Source organism: Apis laboriosa, unplaced genomic scaffold (assembly GCF_014066325.1).
Source record: "Apis laboriosa isolate Shangri-la unplaced genomic scaffold, ASM1406632v1 scaffold21_cov150, whole genome shotgun sequence".
Classification (NCBI taxonomy): Eukaryota; Metazoa; Arthropoda; class Insecta; order Hymenoptera; family Apidae; genus Apis; species Apis laboriosa.
This window is the reverse complement of record NW_025222365.1, coordinates 523,097-544,315: the sequence shown is the minus strand read 5'-3', so window position 1 is coordinate 544,315 and position 21,219 is coordinate 523,097. Positions and strand designations below refer to the sequence as shown.

Below are 21,219 nucleotides of genomic sequence, written 5' to 3'. Positions count from 1 at the left end.
TGTGTACGTGTTTACGTTGACTTAGATAACTAACATTGCATTCGACGCGTTCACGATCGTGGCTGGATGAAAGTGAATGGTTATAGTGAACAGATATAGTCAGAGTGTGTATATCGGATAATATGGTTGGAAATGAAATGTGCGCAGATTATTTTACAAAAAAAAACTTTTTAAACTTTTAACTTTTTTTAAAAACTCCTCGTGACTCGATATGGGAAACAATAATTTTTTCTTCCTATCGTTTTTAGATTTCTTTTTTTTTTTTTTTTTTTTCTGATTTCATCCATTAATTTTATATTTATGTATGTAAATGTGGTTTAATTTTGCTTGGAGCTCGCTGTCTCCGTGTTTTGTTCTTGAAAAAAAAAAAAAAAAGAAAAAGAAATTCTAAAATTCTTCTCTGTTCTTTTTCCTGTTTCCTCCTTTTAATGAAAGAATTCTGTTGATTTTAATAAGGTAAGAGGGTAGGGTGTACGTTGATCTTAGCCTCGAGAGGAAGTTTTTATACAAATAATTTCTATTCTAATTGGCGTAAACAGTCGACGAGAATAAAAGATTTAAAAGAAGTTAAGGAACGTGAAAGTGTTAATAGCAAGTGTTTAACACGAAATAAAAAAATCCTAGTTTCAATCACTGTGTCAGGCGACACGCTGCTTTCTTTCGCGATTTAACGCATCGATTGTGAGATCATTGGAGCTTAACGATCTTCGTTCTTACGTAAGTGGAATCATCGATATCATTGACCCATAATTTTGATTCGTATCTATTTATCGTCGTATTTATCCTCTTTATTTAACACGGTTATTTTTAGAATATAAAAAGGCATTGAGAAATCATTATTCATAATCAATTTACTCTCTATTAAAGAAACGAGGGTGTGGAGAAACGACTATTATTGCTACTATTTTTACTCGGCAATTTTCCTGATAGTTAATAGAATGCGAAAAAGGGAGTGGCGGCGAGATTCTCTTTCAAAATCGTGACTAAATTTCCAATAATCCGTTTAAAATTCATAATATTCGTTTGATGCAATCATCATAAGATTTTTATGGAAAGCGATCAATATTTGTCATTCGAAATACTTTCGAAATGAAATTTCCAGAAATCACGTATCATTCGCGTTGCTCATCATCGAGAAGATTTTCGATCGTTTCGATAAAATTTCGAAGAGAGGCAAGATCTAACGAGAAACGAAAATAAATTTTGTATAAATTTATACAATGATTTGTCCTTATTAATTTAATTATTGATTAGATCGGTATCTTTGACATAACGAATATAATTATAAACTGACTGACCGTGCGAAATATTATTAGAAATGTTTTAATCATTTAGGAATCACGTATATAGAGCGATTATCTATTCATATTTGTCTTCTATAAAAAAAAAAAGAAGATTCGTCTTCTTTTTAGGAGTTTACTTTCTCGGAAGGCTCGTCTTTTCAAAAATTCATCGAAAGAAAATTTCTGTAACAATCTTGGATTAATTTTATCGTAAAAATTTGATGTATCGTCTCTGATCTATGAATCTCCACGATCTTACGTAACTGCATCGATGATCGAGATAAGAGAAATAGGATCGGGGAGAGAAGTGAGAGGCATATCGAGAAAGCATATCGATGGGGAAAAGGGAGGAGTACAAAATCGAGACATTGTCGACCATGGCCCAGAACACGAAGACTCACGTGGCCAGGTCTTTCCACACGCGTCCTCGCGGTACGTCGTCCTCTGGAATGCTGGCTTGCGTAATTACACCGCCGTTCCTCAAGCTGGGACATCTCTCTTCGATTTTCGAATACTAAACACGATCACCTGCATCGATCATATTTCTTCGAAACCCTCCACTTCCTCCAATAATCGTTCGTAATTTTTTTTTTTTTTTTTTTTTGTCAATAAAGCGGAATCGATCAATAACGAATCAAATATTCTTTTAGAAATTCTCTTAGAAATTGTAGCTCAAAAAGTGATATGCGTTTCTTGTCTTTTTTTTTTTTAACAAGATTGGCCTGAATTTAATTTACTTGAAATTTATCGATCATGATCGTTAATGTTAAATCCATCGTCGAATTTTCTGTTAATTATCTGTTCAATTTGTTATTTGTTCGAAATTAACGTTATAAATATTAATACTAATTTAATTAACACGTTTATTTTCCATTTCAAACTTGCGCATAATAATATATGTTTATTCGAAGATAAGAATGACGCAGGAAGGTGTGTGATTGCACACACAATAGGCTGAAAAATTAATTAAAAATTTCGAGTAAAGTTACTTTAAGTAATAATATTTTATTTAAAATGCTCGAACAACATTTTTTATTCGTAATTATTATACTTCGTCCCTCCATTTTGAATCACAATTACGATTATTAAACACGTTAAATGATAAATTTTTTTCATGCAACTTATCGAAGTAAGTTTTTACTCTTAACTTCAATCGTTAAAAATTTTACCCATCGCTACTCGTGACGAGACAGTGACACTCGTCACCTCGAAACGACAAGAGATTAAGTAATCTAATCGTAAATTAATTCAGGCTGCCTCCGTCTGACTATATACAGTCATTATCTACTCGCGAGTCCGATTACCACGTATACCCGTACCATCCGTATCGAAAACCGTCACGAAAAATCGTTTCCTCAAAAAAATAAAAAAAAAAAAAAAAAAAAAAAAAAAAAGAATCAACCATCCTTCAATCTCAAAATTAAAGTATTAATCATTGGACAAAGTGAAATTTATCGCTTGATGCTCATTGAAATTCCGAACGAGGTTCGTAATCGAGGAATACGTCGAAACACATTGAGGCAAGAATAAAATTAGCAGAAGGTTCGATGTTTATCGCGTTGCTTAATCCTTTGCGTAGAAATTGAATAACAACGCGTTGTAAATTTCTTTACGTCACGGAGTAATATTTTTTCTCCTTTTTTTTTTTTTTTCTTTTTTCCCCTCATCCGCATAAACACATTTTCCCCCTTTCTATTTAATTTATGAGAGAGCCGCGTTACTCTTCCCGCTAATTATCACGCGGCTTGTATATATATGTATATAGTCGTAACGCGTTACCGTGCTTCAAATTGTTACACGTATCCGAACGTGTACGCTCTGTACACGAGTCGATAACTGTTCTCTCGATAAGTCGACTTCCCCTCGTCTCGAAGGAAGTTACGTGAAATATCGAAAGCGCTCGAGCGTGTACCTGTACGATTACAATCGAATGTACAACCGAACGCGGTAATGGAGGATAATAAAGTTGCATCTCGACATCTTGAAAATTTGCAACGAATGCAAAATAATTTGCAATGGAATCATGTGCATCGTGACACACGCGGATAAAATTATTACACGAACGGAAAGAAATGTGACACGATTCGATGAAATTTCGATCGAATATTCGATCGTAGAATCTTTCTTTTTTTTTTTTTTTTTAGGAATCGAATTTAAGATTTCTAAATTTCTATAATCTCGAACTTTATGTCCTCGAGTGTTATGTCTTCTTTTTTTTCATTTCGTATCCAATATTCATCGTTGAACATAAAACGCAAGTTTCGCAAGTTAAATTATAAATCATAAATTCGCAATGGACATTTTTTTTTTTTTAATCTGTATTTGAATTTAAAAAAAGAGAAAAAAAATATGAATCCAATAATTCAGGATTCGAGCTCAACTTGCTCCACATTCAGGATACCCTTTTCTTTCTCTTCGCTTTACTTTCACATCTTTTAACTTTTTGCAATTTAGTTCTTAATTCTTGCCAGTCCAAAAATATTCCAAAAATATTTCTTTCTCGTAGATAAATAAACTAGATAATGATACTAAGGCCGTGGGAGTATAATACAACTGGCTTCACGAGTGCCAGTGGATTAAATTATCATTCGTCACAATGAATGATACGCTGGTGAAAAGCGTCTTCGCAGCGGTTGCTTTCTTCCAACATCCTCTCGTAATCAATCATGGTTGGTGGAGCAAAAGGAAGTTATATTACACGATTCGTAGGAATGCCGGATGAATTAAACAACACTTGGCAATAATTCGCATCCAGCTTTGCAATCCGTGATCATCGAAGATCGCGGAGAAAAGATAAGCTACCGAGAACCACAGAAGCGTCTTCGAACGACCGTTGCTTTCTTCCGATATCTGCTCACTCGAAACACGTTACGAAACACGGTTTGTTGGCTTTTCCTCATTTAGAGAGACACGTGCATTCTACGAGCGCATACTGTCTCCCGTAATTTAACCATGGCGGGAGTCGGATAGACTCTCGCGACAACAGAGGAAACCGCTTCGAGGAGATTTATTCCCGATTCAAACGGGCTGACCTTTTCGCCCGATCCGTATCGCTTTTCGACGATGTCTTAGACGTGGCCCGCCAGTGAATCTCATTACGTAACGATACTCTGCCATTTTTGCTTCATTATTCCTCGATCGTAAATATTTGCGCGAGTAAACAAATTTTCTTTTTTTCTCCTCCCGTACGTAGATTTTTATTTACGTGCATTATGGGTGCAAGTATGTTACGTTTGTTTCGATAATAAATAATAAATCGATTATGTTTTTGCATCCATTATGAACGGATAAGAAAAAATTATTTTCGCATCGAAGGAAAAATTTCGAGTTTTCTATTAACAAATATTCGATTTCTTTCTATTTCTGTAAAACACGTCTGTAAAACGTACTATTTCTCATGAAATCAAACTTCAATCGGGGAAAGAAGCTGTTCAACCGTGTCGGAAACGTGTCTATCGAAATAACTAAAGGATAAAGGCGAGGATGTCGAATTTGCACGGAATCAAAAAAGTATATTGGGATCGAAAATGGGGAGAGAAAACAATAAATGGAAAAATCGCGGTGGAAAAATGTTTGTTGCACGGCCTTGGACCAGCGATATATTTCTTCGAAAACGAGTTATGTACGCGCTTTTCGCCGGTGCAAACGGCGTAATATCGGCCTCAACCGACCGGTGAACAGATACGTCGATACGCGTTGCCCAATGAACCGGCGAGCGAAAAGAAAGCCGTTTTCTTACGTAAGCAACCACGTTCCCTCTTTCTAAACGATCCTGGCTGAACGAAGTCCGTCGCCACGCACGTAAACTATCCGAGGTTTTGATTTTAGGGCCTCGCCAGCTGTCTATTTATTTATGCCGATCCTTCGATTGTGACGATTTTATCTTACCTCTAGTAGATATTCTCTCCTCCGTTAGATTAACGCTTGTTGCAAAAAGTATTACAAATAAAAATAATGTAACGAGCAAATGCAGCTAATCGCTCTCAAGCGTGATCATTCTTATATAAAATACAAAAAAATTTTTCATGAAAATTAAACAAGCAAGGCGTGTAGAAGTTGGGATTACGTGACGTGTAATAAGCAAATAATAACAATGTTAACAATGAAACGTCAAATGGTCTCTGATCCGACATTTCGTTACAAGAAAAATATTTATCCGATCTTGTTAAGTGAAGAAAGGATGTTTGTTATGTATATATATATATAATTTGGTGAGAGATTAAAGTGCACGAGAGTGAGGTTGACTCAGCAGTGATTCACCTGTACACAACGATAATTGTGAAAAGATTTTTCTCGGTTCGAGATTTTTCTCGCAAACGAGCGTCGATTGGTTTGCAGATCGACGATCGAACGATTGATCGAAAATGGACGATCCGTTAAATCAAAAGTAGTTCAAAGTAGCGTCTTTCTTGCTTGACCGTGACTCGACCCTGTTTCGTTCGTGACTCGATTGCAAATCGATTCTAAATTTTTCGTAATCGTCGTTGCGACTTAACCCTGGTTCGATATTTGGATCAACGTGGCACAACAATTGGATCTTTCGAATTGTCATTCGCTTTTAGGCGAATACATAGGAAATGAATCACGATGAAAATTCATGGAAATTGGAAGTTGAATCGAAGTCGTGCAAAAAAAGAAAAAAAAAAACCTTCCAGAAACTTTGGACCCTTGTATAGTAATTTACTCGGAAATCGAGAAATGAACGTCACCGCATAAGCTAACAATTCGGTGTTTCATTTATTATTCTCAATTAGCTTGTTTTGCGTCACGAGCGCTTCGATTGGCGCACCGCAGCCTTTAACATGCATACTTTTTTCACGCTGGTTACGTGCCTTTTTGCGCACTCCGACCGCTTTTAACGCGATAAAAAATGTATCAAAATGTATATTTACAAGTAACGATTACGTGAAATAGTTTTCTTTTCTTCCCAGCGACGAGACTGTAAGAAGTGACTGTAATCTGGCGAGTGGCAACATCATGCAGAACAATTCGGAAACATCTTTGGACATACCGAGCTCGGTAACACCAGGATTGAACAACACCGCGTGGAATCGGCAGCAAGCGGTTTGCGTGAGGAACGCGTTCAAAACTTATGGAAGTTCGAGAAATCCGAACCACATTCTTCAAAACCTTAACATGACCGTGGCTAAAGGATCCATGTGAGTATCTTTATCAAAAATCTACTTTGAATCTATATATAATCTATCTGCAACTTTCGCCGAATTATATCTTGTATCGATAATATGTAATTTCAGCGGAACAATAAGGTCTGTCTTTCGTGATTATCGACTAGAATTCTCGGTGAAAGCGTCGGGGGAATGGAGATTACGGATAAAAGAATTATCCTTATCCGTAATAAAATTATAAATTGTAATTAAAAATTAAGTATAAAAAGTATAAAAATAAGTATAAAAAGTTAGTCGTAGTTGATTATCTATTAATATTTGACGCAAGATTGAATTATTTATCTGTTATAAACAAAAAAAAAAAAAAAAGATCTGAAACTGGTAATCCTTGACTTACGTTAATTATTCTGATGAAATCAATTCTAAGTACTTCCTACGAAACTTATAAATCTATAATAAATAGTTATCGATTAATTTTATAAAACGAATAGAATAAATTATGTTGTTTCGTTCGGGAGATACGAGTTTAAACGACGAAGAATAATAAATCGCTTAGGGCTTAATCGAAAGGCGGCTTTCTTAGAAAGCAACGAGTAAAGAGGGATCAACGGAACGTGACGACGATCTCTGGCCAATATTTCTACGCTTCTCCGACCGAACAATCGTATTCTGTTACGCGCGATTCACCGTGGAATCGGTTCCACTCGAGCGAGTATTCCCATTTCGATATACGGAAACTCAGCGGTTTCTACTCGAGTTCAAAGTTTCCGGGATAATACGAATTCGCGAAACACCGTTATCCCCGTTGTGTAATTTTATTACGCACGCGGCCCATTATGTCGATTACTATTACGAACATCGGATTTTATGCCAAGGAAGTACGTAACTCGCGCGCGATCGCATGATTACGATTACACAGGAAATCATCTATCTCGCGATTAAATGGGGAAAAGGACAAATATGCTCGAAACATTTGGATAAGCTCGGATAGATACACGAAATATATACGAAAATATTGTATAGGCAATGCTTTTCAATATGCGAATCCGATCTTTCCCGAACATGCCCGAACATGCTCGAATGCTCGGACGATTCGAAATAACGAATAGACGAGGAAAACGTGAAACGATTGGTCGCCGCTGGATTGATCTTAGAAATCTATCGGTTAATAACTCACGATTATTCTAATTGAAACAAATTCATACGGTAATTAGATAGTTTTCTTAGTTATTTGATTTCTTGAGAAATACCTATAAGCAATAACCACGAGAAATGATTATGGCTTCTGATCGGAAATCGCGAATTCAATTCCGCGGTTCGATCGTTGTTTTCTTTTCTCGATACCTACGATTACAACACGTTCTCTCACTGATCTTTTCCTCTGAATTAGTTACGGGCTTCTTGGTGCCAGCGGTTGCGGTAAAACCACCCTGCTCTCATGCATCGTTGGTCGAAGGAAATTGAACGCCGGCGAGATCTGGGTACTCGGTGGCAAGCCAGGCACCAAAGGATCCGGAGTTCCCGGAAGGAGGGTCGGTTACATGCCGCAGGAAATCGCCCTCTACGGAGAATTCAGTATAAAGGAAACTATGATATACTTCGGATGGATATTCGAAATGGATACCGCCGAAATCATGGAAAGACTTCAATTTCTGTTGAAATTCCTCGATCTACCCAGTCAAAATCGATTAGTGAAAAATCTTAGGTAAAATTAATTTCAATCCATACATCTCATGTATAAGAATGAATTATTTTCGTTGAAATGGAAATAAAGAAAATCGTACAACTTTCCCACTAATAATGAAATTATTATTTTTTCGATTGCAGCGGTGGCCAACAGCGACGAGTATCGTTCGCCGTTGCTCTGATGCATGATCCAGAACTCTTGATTCTCGACGAGCCAACAGTGGGTGTAGATCCTCTTTTGCGACAAAGGTAAGTTCACAATGGCTTGCAGAATGGACATATCGAAAGTAGAGGACTGTTTGTTTGAAATAGGTTTAGCCATCCATAATTTTTATTAGATTCAAAATCATCTTTCTAAAAATATTCGCTGAGAAACCGGTTCTAATGAAGATTAATTTTTCTTATCAAACGAATATTTTCTGTATATTTTGATCGGATAAATTATTAATTTTTTTCTTTTTCAAATTTTCATCAATATTCTTCCAAAATATCTTGAGCTAATGTAATGGATTAGATTAGAACTACACGATTTAAAGGCAGAACCTGTTCTGAATGTGACTGAAATTCTCTAAAGATACACACGAGGTTAAAGATCTTTCAAGGCTAAATTCGGAAAGATTATAGGGAAAAAAAATTCTTGTAAAAAATCGAATAACAAAAATAAATTAGTGCATAACAAATGAATGATTGCAGGATACATCGTGCTTTTAAGATTCACTTTTAAGTGAAAGTATCATTTACCAAGCTCAAAGAGAAGAGAGAAAAATTAGGAGTAAAGGTGACTGAACGCAGACTCTAAACGATCTTTTGTTTCCAACCAACTGCAAAGGAAAAATTAACGCTTGCTTTCTGGAATGCAATTTCCATGCAATTTTCCTAAACATACGTTTTAAAATGTCTTTAAATAACGCATGTTTCCCAACTCGATTGGAACGTATAAATGAACGTATAAATGAAGATTATTCTTAATTACGCAAAATGCTTATATCGAATAGTGGATTTTCTAAACGCTTTTTATTTCTCATTCAATGGCTTCTTGATGAAGAAAAATTTACGGTGTTTCATGGTCTACCAAGAAATCATTGAGTGTGGCAATAAAAGAATTCAAAAACATTAAAAAATAGAGAAATGGTTTCGCCGAGACAAGCGAATTTTATTTGCTGAATGAAATATCGGTGTCAGATTGCTTTCCAATTATCATAACTAAGAATGTGGATAAAATCAATTCGTGTGAAAATGATTAAATTTATATTAATATTGAGATATTGTTTATGACGATGAAATTTCCTTGAATTACTAGATTGTAAATTATTGCGAAATTGTGAGAACTGATTTACAATGAATTTTATTTTAGAATTAAATAAGGATGTAAACGTTTATCATTCTGTAATTAAGATAGACCTTGATAAATATTTTCTTAATTTATCTCGAGTCCTTCATCGTTTAAAAAACTTTAGCCTGTGAATGTTCATATAAAAACAACACTGATAATTTATTAAATAAATGGAAAAATAGAGTCGTAATTGAAATCTCTTCGATAAAATTTTCCATTGAAAATTTCTAAGTGATGTAAAGTAGGATTCAAGATGGAAAGTAAACTTAGGTTAAAATTTTTGATAAATTGCATCAATTTATCATCCTTCTTGCTTGCACAAATTCTTTCAGAAAGTTCGAGGTTCAATCAAGATTCTCGTAAATCTTCCATATTCTATTCAAGTTAGATATCTCTTTAAAAATTAAAATTCTCAACTGCTCTGTAAACAGATTAACCAGATCCTCCGATAGTTCCATCCGGTACATCCGTTCCTTTTTTCAAAAGAACGACAAACGACAAAGAGAGTTAATTAGCCGCTAGAAAGTTCGAGAGGCGATTATGACTGCTGTAAAGCGAATAGACTTCCTTGGATCATAGTGAATACTCGCGATCATCGGTATTTAAGACATACCAGCTTCTCGAAATTCAGGCGTCCGTGTGTAATGATCCTCCGCTTCCGGGATTTCTCATAGAAATAGCTGTAGCTTGACTAATCGAAAAATTAGTTTTCCTTATGTGTTAAAATATTAAAATTCTTCTAAAAAAGTGTATCGATGATGATGATTTTGAATCGTATCAGAATATTTTTTAATATTCTTGAAATAAATCTTCAAATATATTAAGAAAATAATTGAAGTTCATAAAAGAATTTTATGGGCAAAAGAATAGATATTCGTAAAAATTAATTTAAAACAAAATCCTCAAATGTCATAAGCTTTTAAAATCAATGATCTTTTTTTTATAATATATATGTTATTGGTATTTGTAAGATTAACAATGCTTTTTCTGTTGCAGCATTTGGAACCATTTGGTCCAAATCACGAAGGATGGTAACAAGACCGTAATCATAACCACGCATTATATCGAGGAGGCTCGACAAGCGCACACAGTACGTAGAATATTATGCAATGCCATCGTTAATGTGTAATAAAAATATTCGGGGCACAATATCGGTGGGAATATAATGCACGATGCAACCATCACCATCACCAAACAAAATTGTTCAATTACAATAATGATCCCGAATTAAAATTGTGCAACATATATTTCTTTTCAACAATTGTACGTTACACATTTAGATGAAAAAAATGAAATCAAATAAAAAATTATTCATAGAAATTTAAGAGAGAAAATTCGAGAAATAAGTATTTTACTTAAATTAAAAATTTATGTAATATTATTTAATTTCTTTGATTTTTTTGATTTCTAAAAGATTTTTTTGTTTCAATCTTTTTCTGACAGATTGGTTTGATGAGGACTGGTCGATTATTAGCTGAAGAATCTCCCAGGACTCTTCTAACAATGTATAATTGTACTTCTTTGGAAGATGTTTTTCTAAAACTATCACGACAAGAAGTGCAAGTTACTCAACAACCAGTAACAATGAACATCTCGAATAATATTAACTTGGTAAGGAAAAAACCTGAATTTAGAAAAAAAGTAAATTATTGGAATAAGTAATAATAAAATAATAATGAATCCAAAAATAAATGGATTTAAAAATAAAACTTAGGTAATGCAAAAGATATATTTGATTAAGATATATTTGATATAAATTATACATGAATTATAAAAACGAATTTTCACAATTTAAATGATGAATTTATTGAATTAATATATTGAATTATACAATCAATAAATATTAAAAAAATAAAAATATTAAATAAAATTATAATAATGAATAAAACAATTATATTAAATAGAGCTTATTAAATAAAATAAATACAAAAAACTAATTTCGACCATATTCTTGCAGGCATCTCTAAACTGGAATAAAAAAAGTGAACCAGTATATGTAACAGAAGAGTCGGGCGTTGTTGGCTTAAACTTTTCCCCGAGCAAAGAGGTTCTTATTCATGATTCGACGAATGATCTTGGAAATCATTATGATGTAAGAACATATTTAAAAAATTTTCATTTGTTTCTATTATCATATGTGAAAAACTATTTTAATCAGCGTATATTTTTTCAATAAATAAATAAATAGTTTTGTGGTACATATCGTAAATTTCTAGAATTTGTTTATTTTTTGTGCAACAGATGAATGGAAAACCGCTATCCGGTGGGAAAAAAATGAGAAATTGGAATTCTTCTAATAAATTTTCTGACTGGTACAAAATATTAATTAATGGTAGAATGAAAGCTTTGTTGCAAAAAAACTTTTTACGTATGTATAGGAACGTGGGGTAAGTTTTCTATCTATTAAATGCAATAAAAATAATATTATAAATTTCCTATTAAATGAAAATAATAATTTTTTTTTGTTATAGAGTATTACTATTCGTTTTTGCACTCCCAGTAATGCAAGTAGTTCTATTCTGTTTGGCAATCGGTAAAGATCCAACAGATTTAAAAATGGCGATAGTTAATCATGAAATTCCTGTTGGAAATTCGAGTTGTCCGGTATTAGATGGTTGCAACTTATCACTGCTTAGTTGTCGATATCTTAGCTTTTTAAACTCAGACTTAATAGAAAAAGTAAGATTATTGGTTTTTAAAAACGATTTTGGTTCTAATATATAGTTATTAAAAAAAACATCTATATTTTAGCACTATTATTCGGATCTTGATTCAGCTATAAATGCTGTACGAGAAGGAAATGTTTGGGGAACTCTGTATTTTACAGAGAATTTCACGGACGCTCTTGTTGCAAGAATGGCCTTAGGAAGAGAAGCTGATGAAGAAACTTTAGATCAAAGTGAACTCAGGGTTTGGCTAGATATGTCCAGTAAGTTTATAAATTGGAGTCATAAATTATATTTCTCCAAATATTAAAATATAACCAACTATTATATATATTTGTTATTATTATAGATCAACAAGTAGGCCTGATATTAGTCAGAGATATCCAATATTCATACAGGGATTTCGCCAAAGATCTTTTAAAATCTTGTGACCAGAATGAAAAATTAGCTGACATACCAATTCAATTTAAGGATCCAATTTACGGTACTCAGGAACCCAGTTTCACCGATTTCGTGGCACCTGGAGTAATTTTAACGTAAGTAAAAATCAATTTATCAGATTATCGATATAGAATTCAAAAAAATAACTCAGAAGATATTTAGAAGTATATTTTTCTTGCAGCATTGTCTTTTTCTTGGCGGTAGCTCTTACTTCTTCCATTTTAATCATCGAAAGAATGGAAGGTCTTTTAGATAGAAGCTGGGTAGCTGGTGTTTTACCTGCAGAAATCATTTTTTCTCATGTGATTACCCAATTTGTGGTGATGTGCGGTCAAACTGCATTAGTGCTAATCGTCATGCTTGTTGCCTTCACTGTCGAATGTCAGGGACAAGTCGGTTGGGTAATAGTTTTGACAATTCTTCAAGGTCTTTGTGGCATGTGCTTCGGTAAGTTTAAATAATAATCTTTCATGAGTAATTTCTAACTATAATAAAAATAATATTTAATGTTAATTAAAATTATTATACAACAATATTTATTATTACAATTAACTATATAACAATTAACAATATTACTAATTATGGAAAAAATAAATTATTCTTCATATTCTTTTTATTGCTTTCAGGGTTTGTAATTTCAGCAATTTGCGAACTTGAAAGGAATGCAATTCAGCTTGCTTTAGGCAGTTTCTATCCTACACTTCTATTAAGTGGTATGTATGTTATAAATTGAGAATACAATTCACAAGATAAATTCGGAGCAAGAAAATGCGATTAATAATATAACAAAATGTTTTCTTCAAATCAAATTATCTTGTTTCTTGTCTTAAAAAATATTGTGTTTGTAAATATGTTTTACTTACATTATATATTAATTATTTATTATTTACTTATTCAATTCTAGGTGTGATTTGGCCAATAGAAGGTATGCCATCGTTCTTGCGACGTATATCGCAGGCTCTTCCTTTAACAATGGCCACGACAGCGCTGCGTGCTATGTTAACACGAGGTTGGGATATGGGAGAAATGGACGTTTATTTGGGTTTTATTTCAACCATCAGTTGGATAATCCTGTTCCTTACGATAAGCATATTGGTGCTCAAATTTAAGCGCGGGTAGATTCAAATACGCTTTATCCAAGCGTTTGAAAATCGTCATCGCTACGTGAAAAAAATAAAACAAATTAAAAACATGTCGGTTCGGCTGAAACAATCTTGATCAGCCACTGTTGGAAACCTAAAGCGGAAATCGCTTTAACAGCTTTCTCGAGACGATCTCGTTGCGGCCTCCGTGTATAAATTTTCAGATATGATATGCTCCTTATGCGCTTAATATCCCTTGAATGTAAATTGTATGAAAGAACGAATGAGTGTTTAAAGTGTGTTTGATCCTTGGGGACTTTTTTCCTTTTATCCCTTCTTTTTTATTTAGTGCAACATCTGTAATATAATATGTATCTTTAAGGATGCATTTTACCAAGGATATTTACAAGAAGTATTCATCGTCTCGTTTAAATTGACCTACGAGAACACTGTACAGTATATTTGGCGATGAACGAGACGATTTTTACTTATATCCGATACAACGTGCCCTCGTAAATTGTAAATGGGATTGTGAGTAGTAACTGGTTAAGTTAATGAGTAGTGAATTAGATGTAGGAGAGTCCTACTTGCCCATGACTTAAATGTATGTTTTATTTATCTTGTAACGTGATGAGAAACGACGCGATTAAAAAAGACGGAAAACGAAAAAATGATATATAAAAGTAAAATGGAAATACGTTTAACGTGTAACGTAATATTTTGTATAAAGATCAACATTGACCGATATATAATTAGAATAATTAATATGCGCTAGTATGCAATTCGATTTTAAGACATAAAATATGTACCATATTGTAGCATATGAATTATATTTTATATATTATCGATATTTTTAACGGGCGATTTGATTCTCTTATACAGAGAATACATAAAAAAGATTTATAAAAAAAAAAAAAAAGAAAGAATACACAGATGCAATTTATATTTCCATTTTCCATTCTATTTTCTGTATAAAAAATATTTGCAAAAAATAAAAAAATATTTCGGTGTCTATCTTGTATTTCGCTATTAACTATTCCAACAATTGCATATGCAATCCTTCATTGTCGTAAATTAATTCTAGTTATTTAATCAACGTTAATTTGTATTTTTCTTCCTCAATGAACCACTCTTGATTCTCTTCAACAACATGCTTCCAATACTCTGAAACATAATTTCAGTGACACAATTTGCATTCACGTTAGCAAGATATTCAAAGTAAAAAAATATACCACTTAATTCTTTAACTGTTCCATTCGTACCGCCATATTCTTTTGGTAATATATTTTTCGGCAAAGTTTCATGTAATTTTAATTTATCTCGTGAATGAACATGAACTCTCTGTTTCAATTTTGTATTCATAAAACTTCTAAATATGTTTAATACTGTATTCACGAATCTATGAGCATTAATAAAATCCAACGAATAAATTCTAACAGGGTAACAACCTTGCCATGCATGAACTAAATTTCTAATAACATTCGGCGGTAATTGGAGAACATGCTCATATGTGATATTGTCTAAATCCAAGATACTCGTTATACCATATATTGTTACTGATTCGTGATCTCGTAATGCTATATCCAAAATCATTAATGAAGCCTAATACGAAAAAAAAATCTTTTTATTTATATATAGCCACAATTTTTTATTTCTTGTACACAAAGTTAAGATTATATTGCGACAATGAATTTTAAAAAATAATTATATTGCTTATTTTTTTCAATTACATAGTTTAATTAATATTATTAAAATATTTTTGTTATTCAAAGTTAATTGTTATTCAAACCTTCAACATATCTGATATTTTATGTCTACTGGGAGAATGCGCAGCTACGCGTATTATCACAATCATTCTGCCTTGGTTATCTAATTTTCTCAAAGGTAAAAACACCCTGGAAAATCAGATTTAAAAAAACAATTTTTTCTTACGTCATATATTAATAAATAATGTATTTTTTAATTATATATTCTACGTTATTAATGTTTAAAGAAATTAATTATAATTGATTTATTGAATTAAAACTGAAATAATAGTCAATTACAAAATGCATTTTATCAAATGTAAATATGATATCAGTATTAAATGCAATCTTATGTTTTCGAAAAGATGATAAATTATTGAACATGATAACAAATAATGATATTGAGTATTCATAAATAAATTTATTCATAAACATTTGTATAAATTAAGATACTATAAAAAAATAATATATCAGATTTATAAATATTATTATTATTTTAAAAATATATAAAATATTTTTTTTGTAAATTTTTGTAAATATTACCCTAAATTAAACAGTTCTTGTAACTCTGGTAAAAAGGGATTCCTGTTACTATACCATTCAGGAAGATTTGCTCTCTGCTTATAATAATTCCAAAGTTTAGACTTTGTTTTCTCGACATTAAATTTGCATGCTCTTAAGAAACGAAGAATGAAAAAATCATCTATGAAAATACAAAATATAATATACATACATATATACAATTTTTTAACTGAAATACAAGATAATAAAATTATATTTAAATTTAGAATAAATTTCGAACCTGTAGGCGCATATAAATCGTTATTTTGTATTATCCATTGTCTTATTTCAGCAATTTTAATTGGTCTAATTTCATCAGTTTCATTTAAATTAGCCGCCAAATATATTTTCTCCTCCGAAGACAGTTGACAAGTATATTTATTTAATGTCGACATGATATAATAAAATTTTTATTTTTGACAAATTACATTTGTTAATGTCACCAAAAAACACACCAATAATTAAATTTTTATATTTAAAATAACACTGAATTCTTTGATATTGAATTATAAAACGTAACATGAAATAACAAATATTACAATTTCGCGATATCATTTATCATGATCTCAACATCGAATGTCGGTAGAAAGCTAAATAAATCGTAATTGCGCTGATCTACAACGCAAGTATAAAATGAATTGGAGACATCTGTCGGAATATTCGCAGTATTTCTATATATAATACAAGATAAAATATTCTGAACTTTGATCGTTAGCTGAAAATAAATCAAAACAAGGCACAGAATAAATCTAAAGTCCAATACATTTTCTATTTCCTGTTTTATAGAACTATATATATAATAATAATAATTTTATTTAATGTCAAAAAAAATACTAAACTAATATATAAAATAAATTTTAATTTTATGTTAATAATTTTATTATTCTTTAATATTTTATTATTCTAAATATTAATATTAAAATAAAATTTAATTTTATAATCAATAGAATAAACAAAAAAGATAATAAAATTATCGAAGCCTTTTGAATGCATAAACAAATAGTAAAACAAATTTAGACAAAGAAAGTAAATAATGAAAAAAGGACAGAGATAATTGATTTATTGTTGAGTATAAAAATATTGAAATCAGTGTTATCTCTAAAATGTCACAAATGAAACAAAAAAAAAGATAAAAAATAGCAAGAGAAAAATAGATAGTAAATAAGAATTGATCCTTAGTACCATCTCTCGAATAAAATATTTTCATTTAATAGAAAGATAAAGTAGGATAAGAATTGACTGTTAGTACCATCTTTTGAATATTTTCAGAAAAATATTCCTATTTTCAAAGACACTCAAAAGATGGCGTTAACAGTCCATTATTATTTTATTTCTATCTTTCTCCGATTATTTTCTATTTTTTTTTTTTGTGTTTCATTTGCGACATTCTAAAAATGGCGCTGATTTCAATATTTTGCTTCCCCTATCTTTTTTTTTCTTTTATAATTTACTTTACTTGTCTATATATAGTTTTCATTCACATTAATGATAATTTCTTGCGTTTAAATTACAAAATACAATTTAAAATTATTCAAAAATGCTTTTATTTGTATACTAAATATTAATATTTATTGCTAAGAAGATAATATTTTCGTTAGCTATGTATTAGCACTATTGCATATTCCTTTATCAAAACGTACTTTTTTTGTTCTTTCTAATTCCTAATATAAAAGAAAAAGCAAGATTAAAAAATTTTAAAATTTTAAAATTCAAGTATTTAAATTAAAATAATATTTACTTCTGTTTTACGCAACATCATTCGTTGAAACTTATTGAACTTATATTGAAGCATTTTCAGATTATCTACTTCAGATTCCAACAATATTTTCATCAATTTTTCAGTACTATGCAATAAAATATTCTTTTGTTTACAATATTTTCGAAAACCACATTCTAGCTTTAACTTCATTTCAACGCGTTGATTTGATAACGTGTTAATTTCATTTTGTATCTGATTAACCTCTTCTTCTAAATTAATTGACACTTTTTCGTAACATAAAAGATTTTGTTCAATTGTTCTTTCAATTTCACATACATTATCTTTTTTTTCTAAATCTTCTAATTCTAAAACTTGTCGAACTTGTCGGTATTTGTTTAATTCATCACGCGCATCATCTACACTTCTCTTTGACTAGGAAGGAATAATTTAAAAAAATTAAGAAAAATTCTAAATAAAGTTTTGTTAAATATTATTATTTTTAATTAATTTGTTAAATAATAAAAAAATAATAAAATTGCAATGCACCTGGAAATAACTATCAATTGTATCTATAAATTTTTGTCGAACTATAGCAAAAGTCTTCTCGTTTTTAACAAATTTGTCCATAATTTTTGCATATTCTACATTCTCTTTTAAGAAAGAATGAAACAATTGTCGAACCTTTATTAATGTGCATAAATCAGTAATATATGAAAATTTTTAAGAAAAATATATTGAAATGAAAACAGTCTAACCGCCTGTATATTCTGGATATCAATTTTCTCGATATTAATTTTAGTCACCATTATATGTTTGGGTTGTTTTAAACTTTCATCAAGAGTAGGTTCTTTCATAAAGGGACCTATAGTTACACCTTCCGCTATTGAACGATAAATTTATTCATTAATATTCAATAAAATTAATATTTAATAATTAAATAGAAATATTAATCTACTGAGTATCTTTAAAGTTCCAACTTCTTTTTCTACTTCTTTTTCATCTTCTTCCATATAATCAATAGGTTTTAAGAAAGGACTCTTAATTTGTGTCTGGTCATTGATTTCATCGGTAGATAATAGAGTTTTCTAGCATTTTTTTATTCAAAATAAAAATATAATGGTTTAAATTTATTAATTTATTAAAAATGTAATATTTAATTAATAATACCTTGAGTAAAGTTGCTGTTGAACTTTCCGGCACGATTTTGATTAAATTTTCATACGTCTCTTTTAATTTTTCAACTTCAACTTCCTTGGCGGTTAATCTAACGATTCATTTATTTAGAAATTGAATCTAAAACTATCCTATACATAACACAGATTATGCAACCTGTTATATAAATCCTTGATACACTTTAACAATACTTGGGCCTGGGACATACTAAACAGCGTGAAGTCCGAAATCTTGTCGTTTAAAAAATTAAAAATACTCCGGTTAATTTGTTCCATCCGAGACTTGGAAATATTCATTAGCGCTTCTTGATTTAAAATCAAGTTGTTCAACATCAGTTCCTTCTTCAAAGCATTAACTTCGTTCTGAAGTTTATATATAATCAAATCCGTTTCATATTTAATATCTTTTTTTATCCTGATTGGTTTTAACTTTGCAATTTTTGCGGTGAGTCGTAAAGTTGATAGTGTGATGTCGAGATCCTCTTCCGTGATTCGAATATGAGATATAAACCTATTACAATTACATTATGAGTCATATTATAGTAAATTTAATAATTTAAATTCTATTATACAATCATGAATTTCCTTTTAATAACCGAATTATAGATGAAACTGAAAAAGCATTTCCTAAAATCTTGAACAAATTATTGGAGCGTGATATATTAATAGTGGCTGGACTTTCTATATGTGAAAAGAATTGCTCCAACTGAGTTTTCATTAAATTCGCCATACCAATATCTGTCGCTGTTTTCCAACAACTATTCTTTCCTACTGTTCCTGTACCAGCTGTTTCCACAATATGTATCTAACATGTTAATTAAATTTTTAATTAAAGAGGAACAAAACCAATTAATTCGAAATCTTATTATCTCCAATTTCACGCTTTAAAAAACTCGTAGAGATACAAATAATATAACGAATAATTACTTTGGCTGTCGTTACAATACCCCATGATGTTATTAAACTAAGATTAGATACATGAAAAGTAATCACAGACATGGATAAGTGAGAGGCTGGATAAGTCGATCCTATTGCAATCGATCTCCTAATTTCTCCTTCAAAGATTTTTTTCAGACATTCATTTTCATTATCCACAGGTATCATGGAGATTTCCTACAATTTCTCTGACTGAGAAATACTCATCGAATATCCTTCCTTAATCTTTTCTTTCTCTTTTTAATATCTTATATCTTTTAATACCTTGAACGGTTCTCGCTCGTTTATCTTGACTTTGTTATTATCCGTAGAGAGTAACAAATCTTTCGTTTCTTTTCCATAAATCTCAATGAAGCTTATACAGTATTCTATTTTGTTGGCTTTTTTTCTTTTCGCCTTTTCAGCAAACATTTGGGTCAAAAGTCGCGGGACCAGGCCTCTGTGCTGAGAAAAAGGATGTAATCGCTGTCTTTGCAATATAAAAACTTAAAATTGAAAATATATTCCGCATAATCGTACTTCCCAGTTGTTTCGGAGACCGCTCATAGTAAAGCTCTTCCCAGAACCTGTTTGTCCGTAGCCCATTAAAATACAATTCACACCATCTAAAATTCTTAAATCGTGATTCTTCGATTATATCAACTTTTACATTTCCAATCGATACCATTATTCGATACCGTTCGAAACTTCCTTTTCTTTTTAAAAAAAAAACATCGTTAACTCGGTAACATATATCAAAAAGTTTCGAACGATATCGATCAAAGAGAAAATATATTTTTTTCCTTACTTTGATACAAGATCCTCGGTTGTGACACGGTACACTTCTTCTTGTGAACTGTTATAAAAAATTTCATCCGCTTGAAAACACCAGTAAGATGGTTTTTTTGGTATAGCTATTCTATTGGGTTGCATTTCTTGTAGATATCGTATGAAAATCTTCTAAATAACATAAAAACAAAATTATCCCTTTTTAATATGAAGAGAGAGAAATGGACTCAGACAGAAGAGAAATTTCATTTACCTTGCGATTCATGTCGATTTTTGCGCACGATTCACAGAATCTCTCGAAAGGGAAAATTCTAATAAAGATCTTTATATTTTTCTCAGTGATGCTCGCATTATCGTTATTAGTCATCCTTGGAAGGAAAAACCAATTTGTTTCGATCTGTTGTGTTAATGGCTGTTTATAAACTTTTTGTTGCGAACTTCGTGCGAAGTTGTGAGAGATTAAAGATTTTTTTCTGGACATTCATTTTTTCGGCGAGGGAATTCCTATTTTTTTGGTTGGTGCAACATCTTGTAGGGTTGATTTGAATAACCCTAACGAATGGAGATAGTCAATTACGTGTTTTGATGAATATAGAATATACAAGAAATGATATGATCATGCGTGTGTAACTTCACTTTTCTGAAATTTTTCAAAAGCGAGAATTTGCGCGCATAATACATAGAGTTATATTGAAAATATATAAAAAAAAAAAAAAATATG

General features: G+C 31.2%; 4 protein-coding genes across 12 annotated transcripts in view; 1 reads left to right on the top strand and 3 right to left on the bottom strand.

The window, feature by feature from the left end:
* The window catches only part of LOC122713038 (ABC transporter G family member 20), a 35,911-nt gene extending 21,310 nt beyond the window's left edge, over window positions 1–14,601 (top strand). For 3 of the 5 annotated variants that reach the window (XM_043933168.1, XM_043933169.1, XM_043933167.1), the window contains 13 exons: window positions 6,215–6,442; window positions 7,800–8,114; window positions 8,237–8,344; window positions 10,425–10,518; window positions 10,872–11,039; window positions 11,386–11,520; window positions 11,670–11,815; window positions 11,900–12,107; window positions 12,180–12,357; window positions 12,444–12,630; window positions 12,717–12,982; window positions 13,162–13,248; window positions 13,440–14,600. In XM_043933168.1, coding sequence (XP_043789103.1) covers window positions 6,261–6,442; window positions 7,800–8,114; window positions 8,237–8,344; window positions 10,425–10,518; window positions 10,872–11,039; window positions 11,386–11,520; window positions 11,670–11,815; window positions 11,900–12,107; window positions 12,180–12,357; window positions 12,444–12,630; window positions 12,717–12,982; window positions 13,162–13,248; window positions 13,440–13,654 — 2,289 coding nt within the window. In that variant the 5' untranslated portion in view covers window positions 6,215–6,260 and the 3' untranslated portion in view covers window positions 13,655–14,600. Of the gene's footprint in view, window positions 1–6,214; window positions 6,443–7,799; window positions 8,115–8,236; window positions 8,345–10,424; window positions 10,519–10,871; window positions 11,040–11,385; window positions 11,521–11,669; window positions 11,816–11,899; window positions 12,108–12,179; window positions 12,358–12,443; window positions 12,631–12,716; window positions 12,983–13,161; window positions 13,249–13,439 lie in introns of all 5 variants that reach the window. The other 2 variants (XM_043933164.1, XM_043933166.1) reach the window with 1 other exon arrangement.
* On the bottom strand, window positions 14,450–16,547 carry LOC122713039 (retinol-binding protein pinta-like). Its single transcript, XM_043933170.1, has 5 exons — window positions 16,165–16,547; window positions 15,906–16,065; window positions 15,407–15,512; window positions 14,850–15,219; window positions 14,450–14,781 (listed from the first exon to the last, which is right to left on the bottom strand). The coding sequence occupies exons 1-5, from the start codon at window positions 16,316–16,318 to the stop codon at window positions 14,702–14,704; spliced, it is 870 nt and encodes a 289-aa protein (XP_043789105.1). The 5' UTR covers window positions 16,319–16,547; the 3' UTR covers window positions 14,450–14,701.
* Window positions 16,548–17,506: 959 nt separating this feature from the next.
* On the bottom strand, window positions 17,507–21,218 carry LOC122712820. Of its 5 annotated transcripts, none has more exons than XM_043932743.1 (8): window positions 20,752–21,218; window positions 20,518–20,669; window positions 18,790–20,343; window positions 18,578–18,707; window positions 18,378–18,502; window positions 18,169–18,303; window positions 17,662–18,054; window positions 17,507–17,584 (listed from the first exon to the last, which is right to left on the bottom strand). In XM_043932743.1, the coding sequence occupies exons 4-8, from the start codon at window positions 18,630–18,632 to the stop codon at window positions 17,522–17,524; spliced, it is 771 nt and encodes a 256-aa protein (XP_043788678.1). In that variant the 5' UTR covers window positions 18,633–18,707; window positions 18,790–20,343; window positions 20,518–20,669; window positions 20,752–21,218; the 3' UTR covers window positions 17,507–17,521. The 5 variants fall into 5 exon arrangements, with proteins under 5 accessions (XP_043788678.1, XP_043788680.1, XP_043788681.1 ...); XM_043932745.1 differs by having other exon boundaries at window positions 18,578–19,599; window positions 19,722–20,343; XM_043932746.1 differs by having other exon boundaries at window positions 18,578–19,907; window positions 19,995–20,343.
* Window positions 19,369–20,763, bottom strand: LOC122712987 (kinesin-like protein KIF9). The gene is made up of 6 exons (XM_043933093.1): window positions 20,752–20,763; window positions 20,518–20,669; window positions 20,250–20,343; window positions 19,995–20,174; window positions 19,722–19,907; window positions 19,369–19,599 (listed from the first exon to the last, which is right to left on the bottom strand). Exons 1-6 carry the CDS (start codon window positions 20,761–20,763, stop codon window positions 19,369–19,371), a joined length of 855 nt encoding a protein of 284 aa, XP_043789028.1.
* Window position 21,219: the final 1 nt, after the last annotated feature.

What these genes read in the sequence shown, in the direction of transcription:
- LOC122713039 (XM_043933170.1), bottom strand. Translation starts at nt 16,318, where the DNA reads ATGTCGACATTAAATAAATATACTTGTCAACTGTCTTCGGAGGAGAAA. An exon ending in CGATTTATATGCGCCTACAG is followed by an intron (nt 16,066 to 16,164) that starts GTTCGAAATTTA and finishes GTATTTTCATAG; the next exon opens with ATGATTTTTTCATTCTTCGT. An exon ending in AACAGTTAAAGAATTAAGTG is followed by an intron (nt 14,782 to 14,849) that starts GTATATTTTTTT and finishes ATTATGTTTCAG; the next exon opens with AGTATTGGAAGCATGTTGTT.
- LOC122712820 (XM_043932743.1), bottom strand. Translation starts at nt 18,632, where the DNA reads ATGGAAGAAGATGAAAAAGAAGTAGAAAAAGAAGTTGGAACTTTAAAG. An exon ending in TGGAACTTTAAAGATACTCA is followed by an intron (nt 18,503 to 18,577) that starts GTAGATTAATAT and finishes ATCGTTCAATAG; the next exon opens with CGGAAGGTGTAACTATAGGT. An exon ending in CAATTGATAGTTATTTCCAG is followed by an intron (nt 18,055 to 18,168) that starts GTGCATTGCAAT and finishes ATTCCTTCCTAG; the next exon opens with TCAAAGAGAAGTGTAGATGA.
- LOC122712987 (XM_043933093.1), bottom strand. An exon ending in GTCTCCGAAACAACTGGGAA is followed by an intron (nt 20,175 to 20,249) that starts GTACGATTATGC and finishes CCTTTTTCTCAG; the next exon opens with CACAGAGGCCTGGTCCCGCG. An exon ending in GTATTGTAACGACAGCCAAA is followed by an intron (nt 19,600 to 19,721) that starts GTAATTATTCGT and finishes TTAACATGTTAG; the next exon opens with ATACATATTGTGGAAACAGC.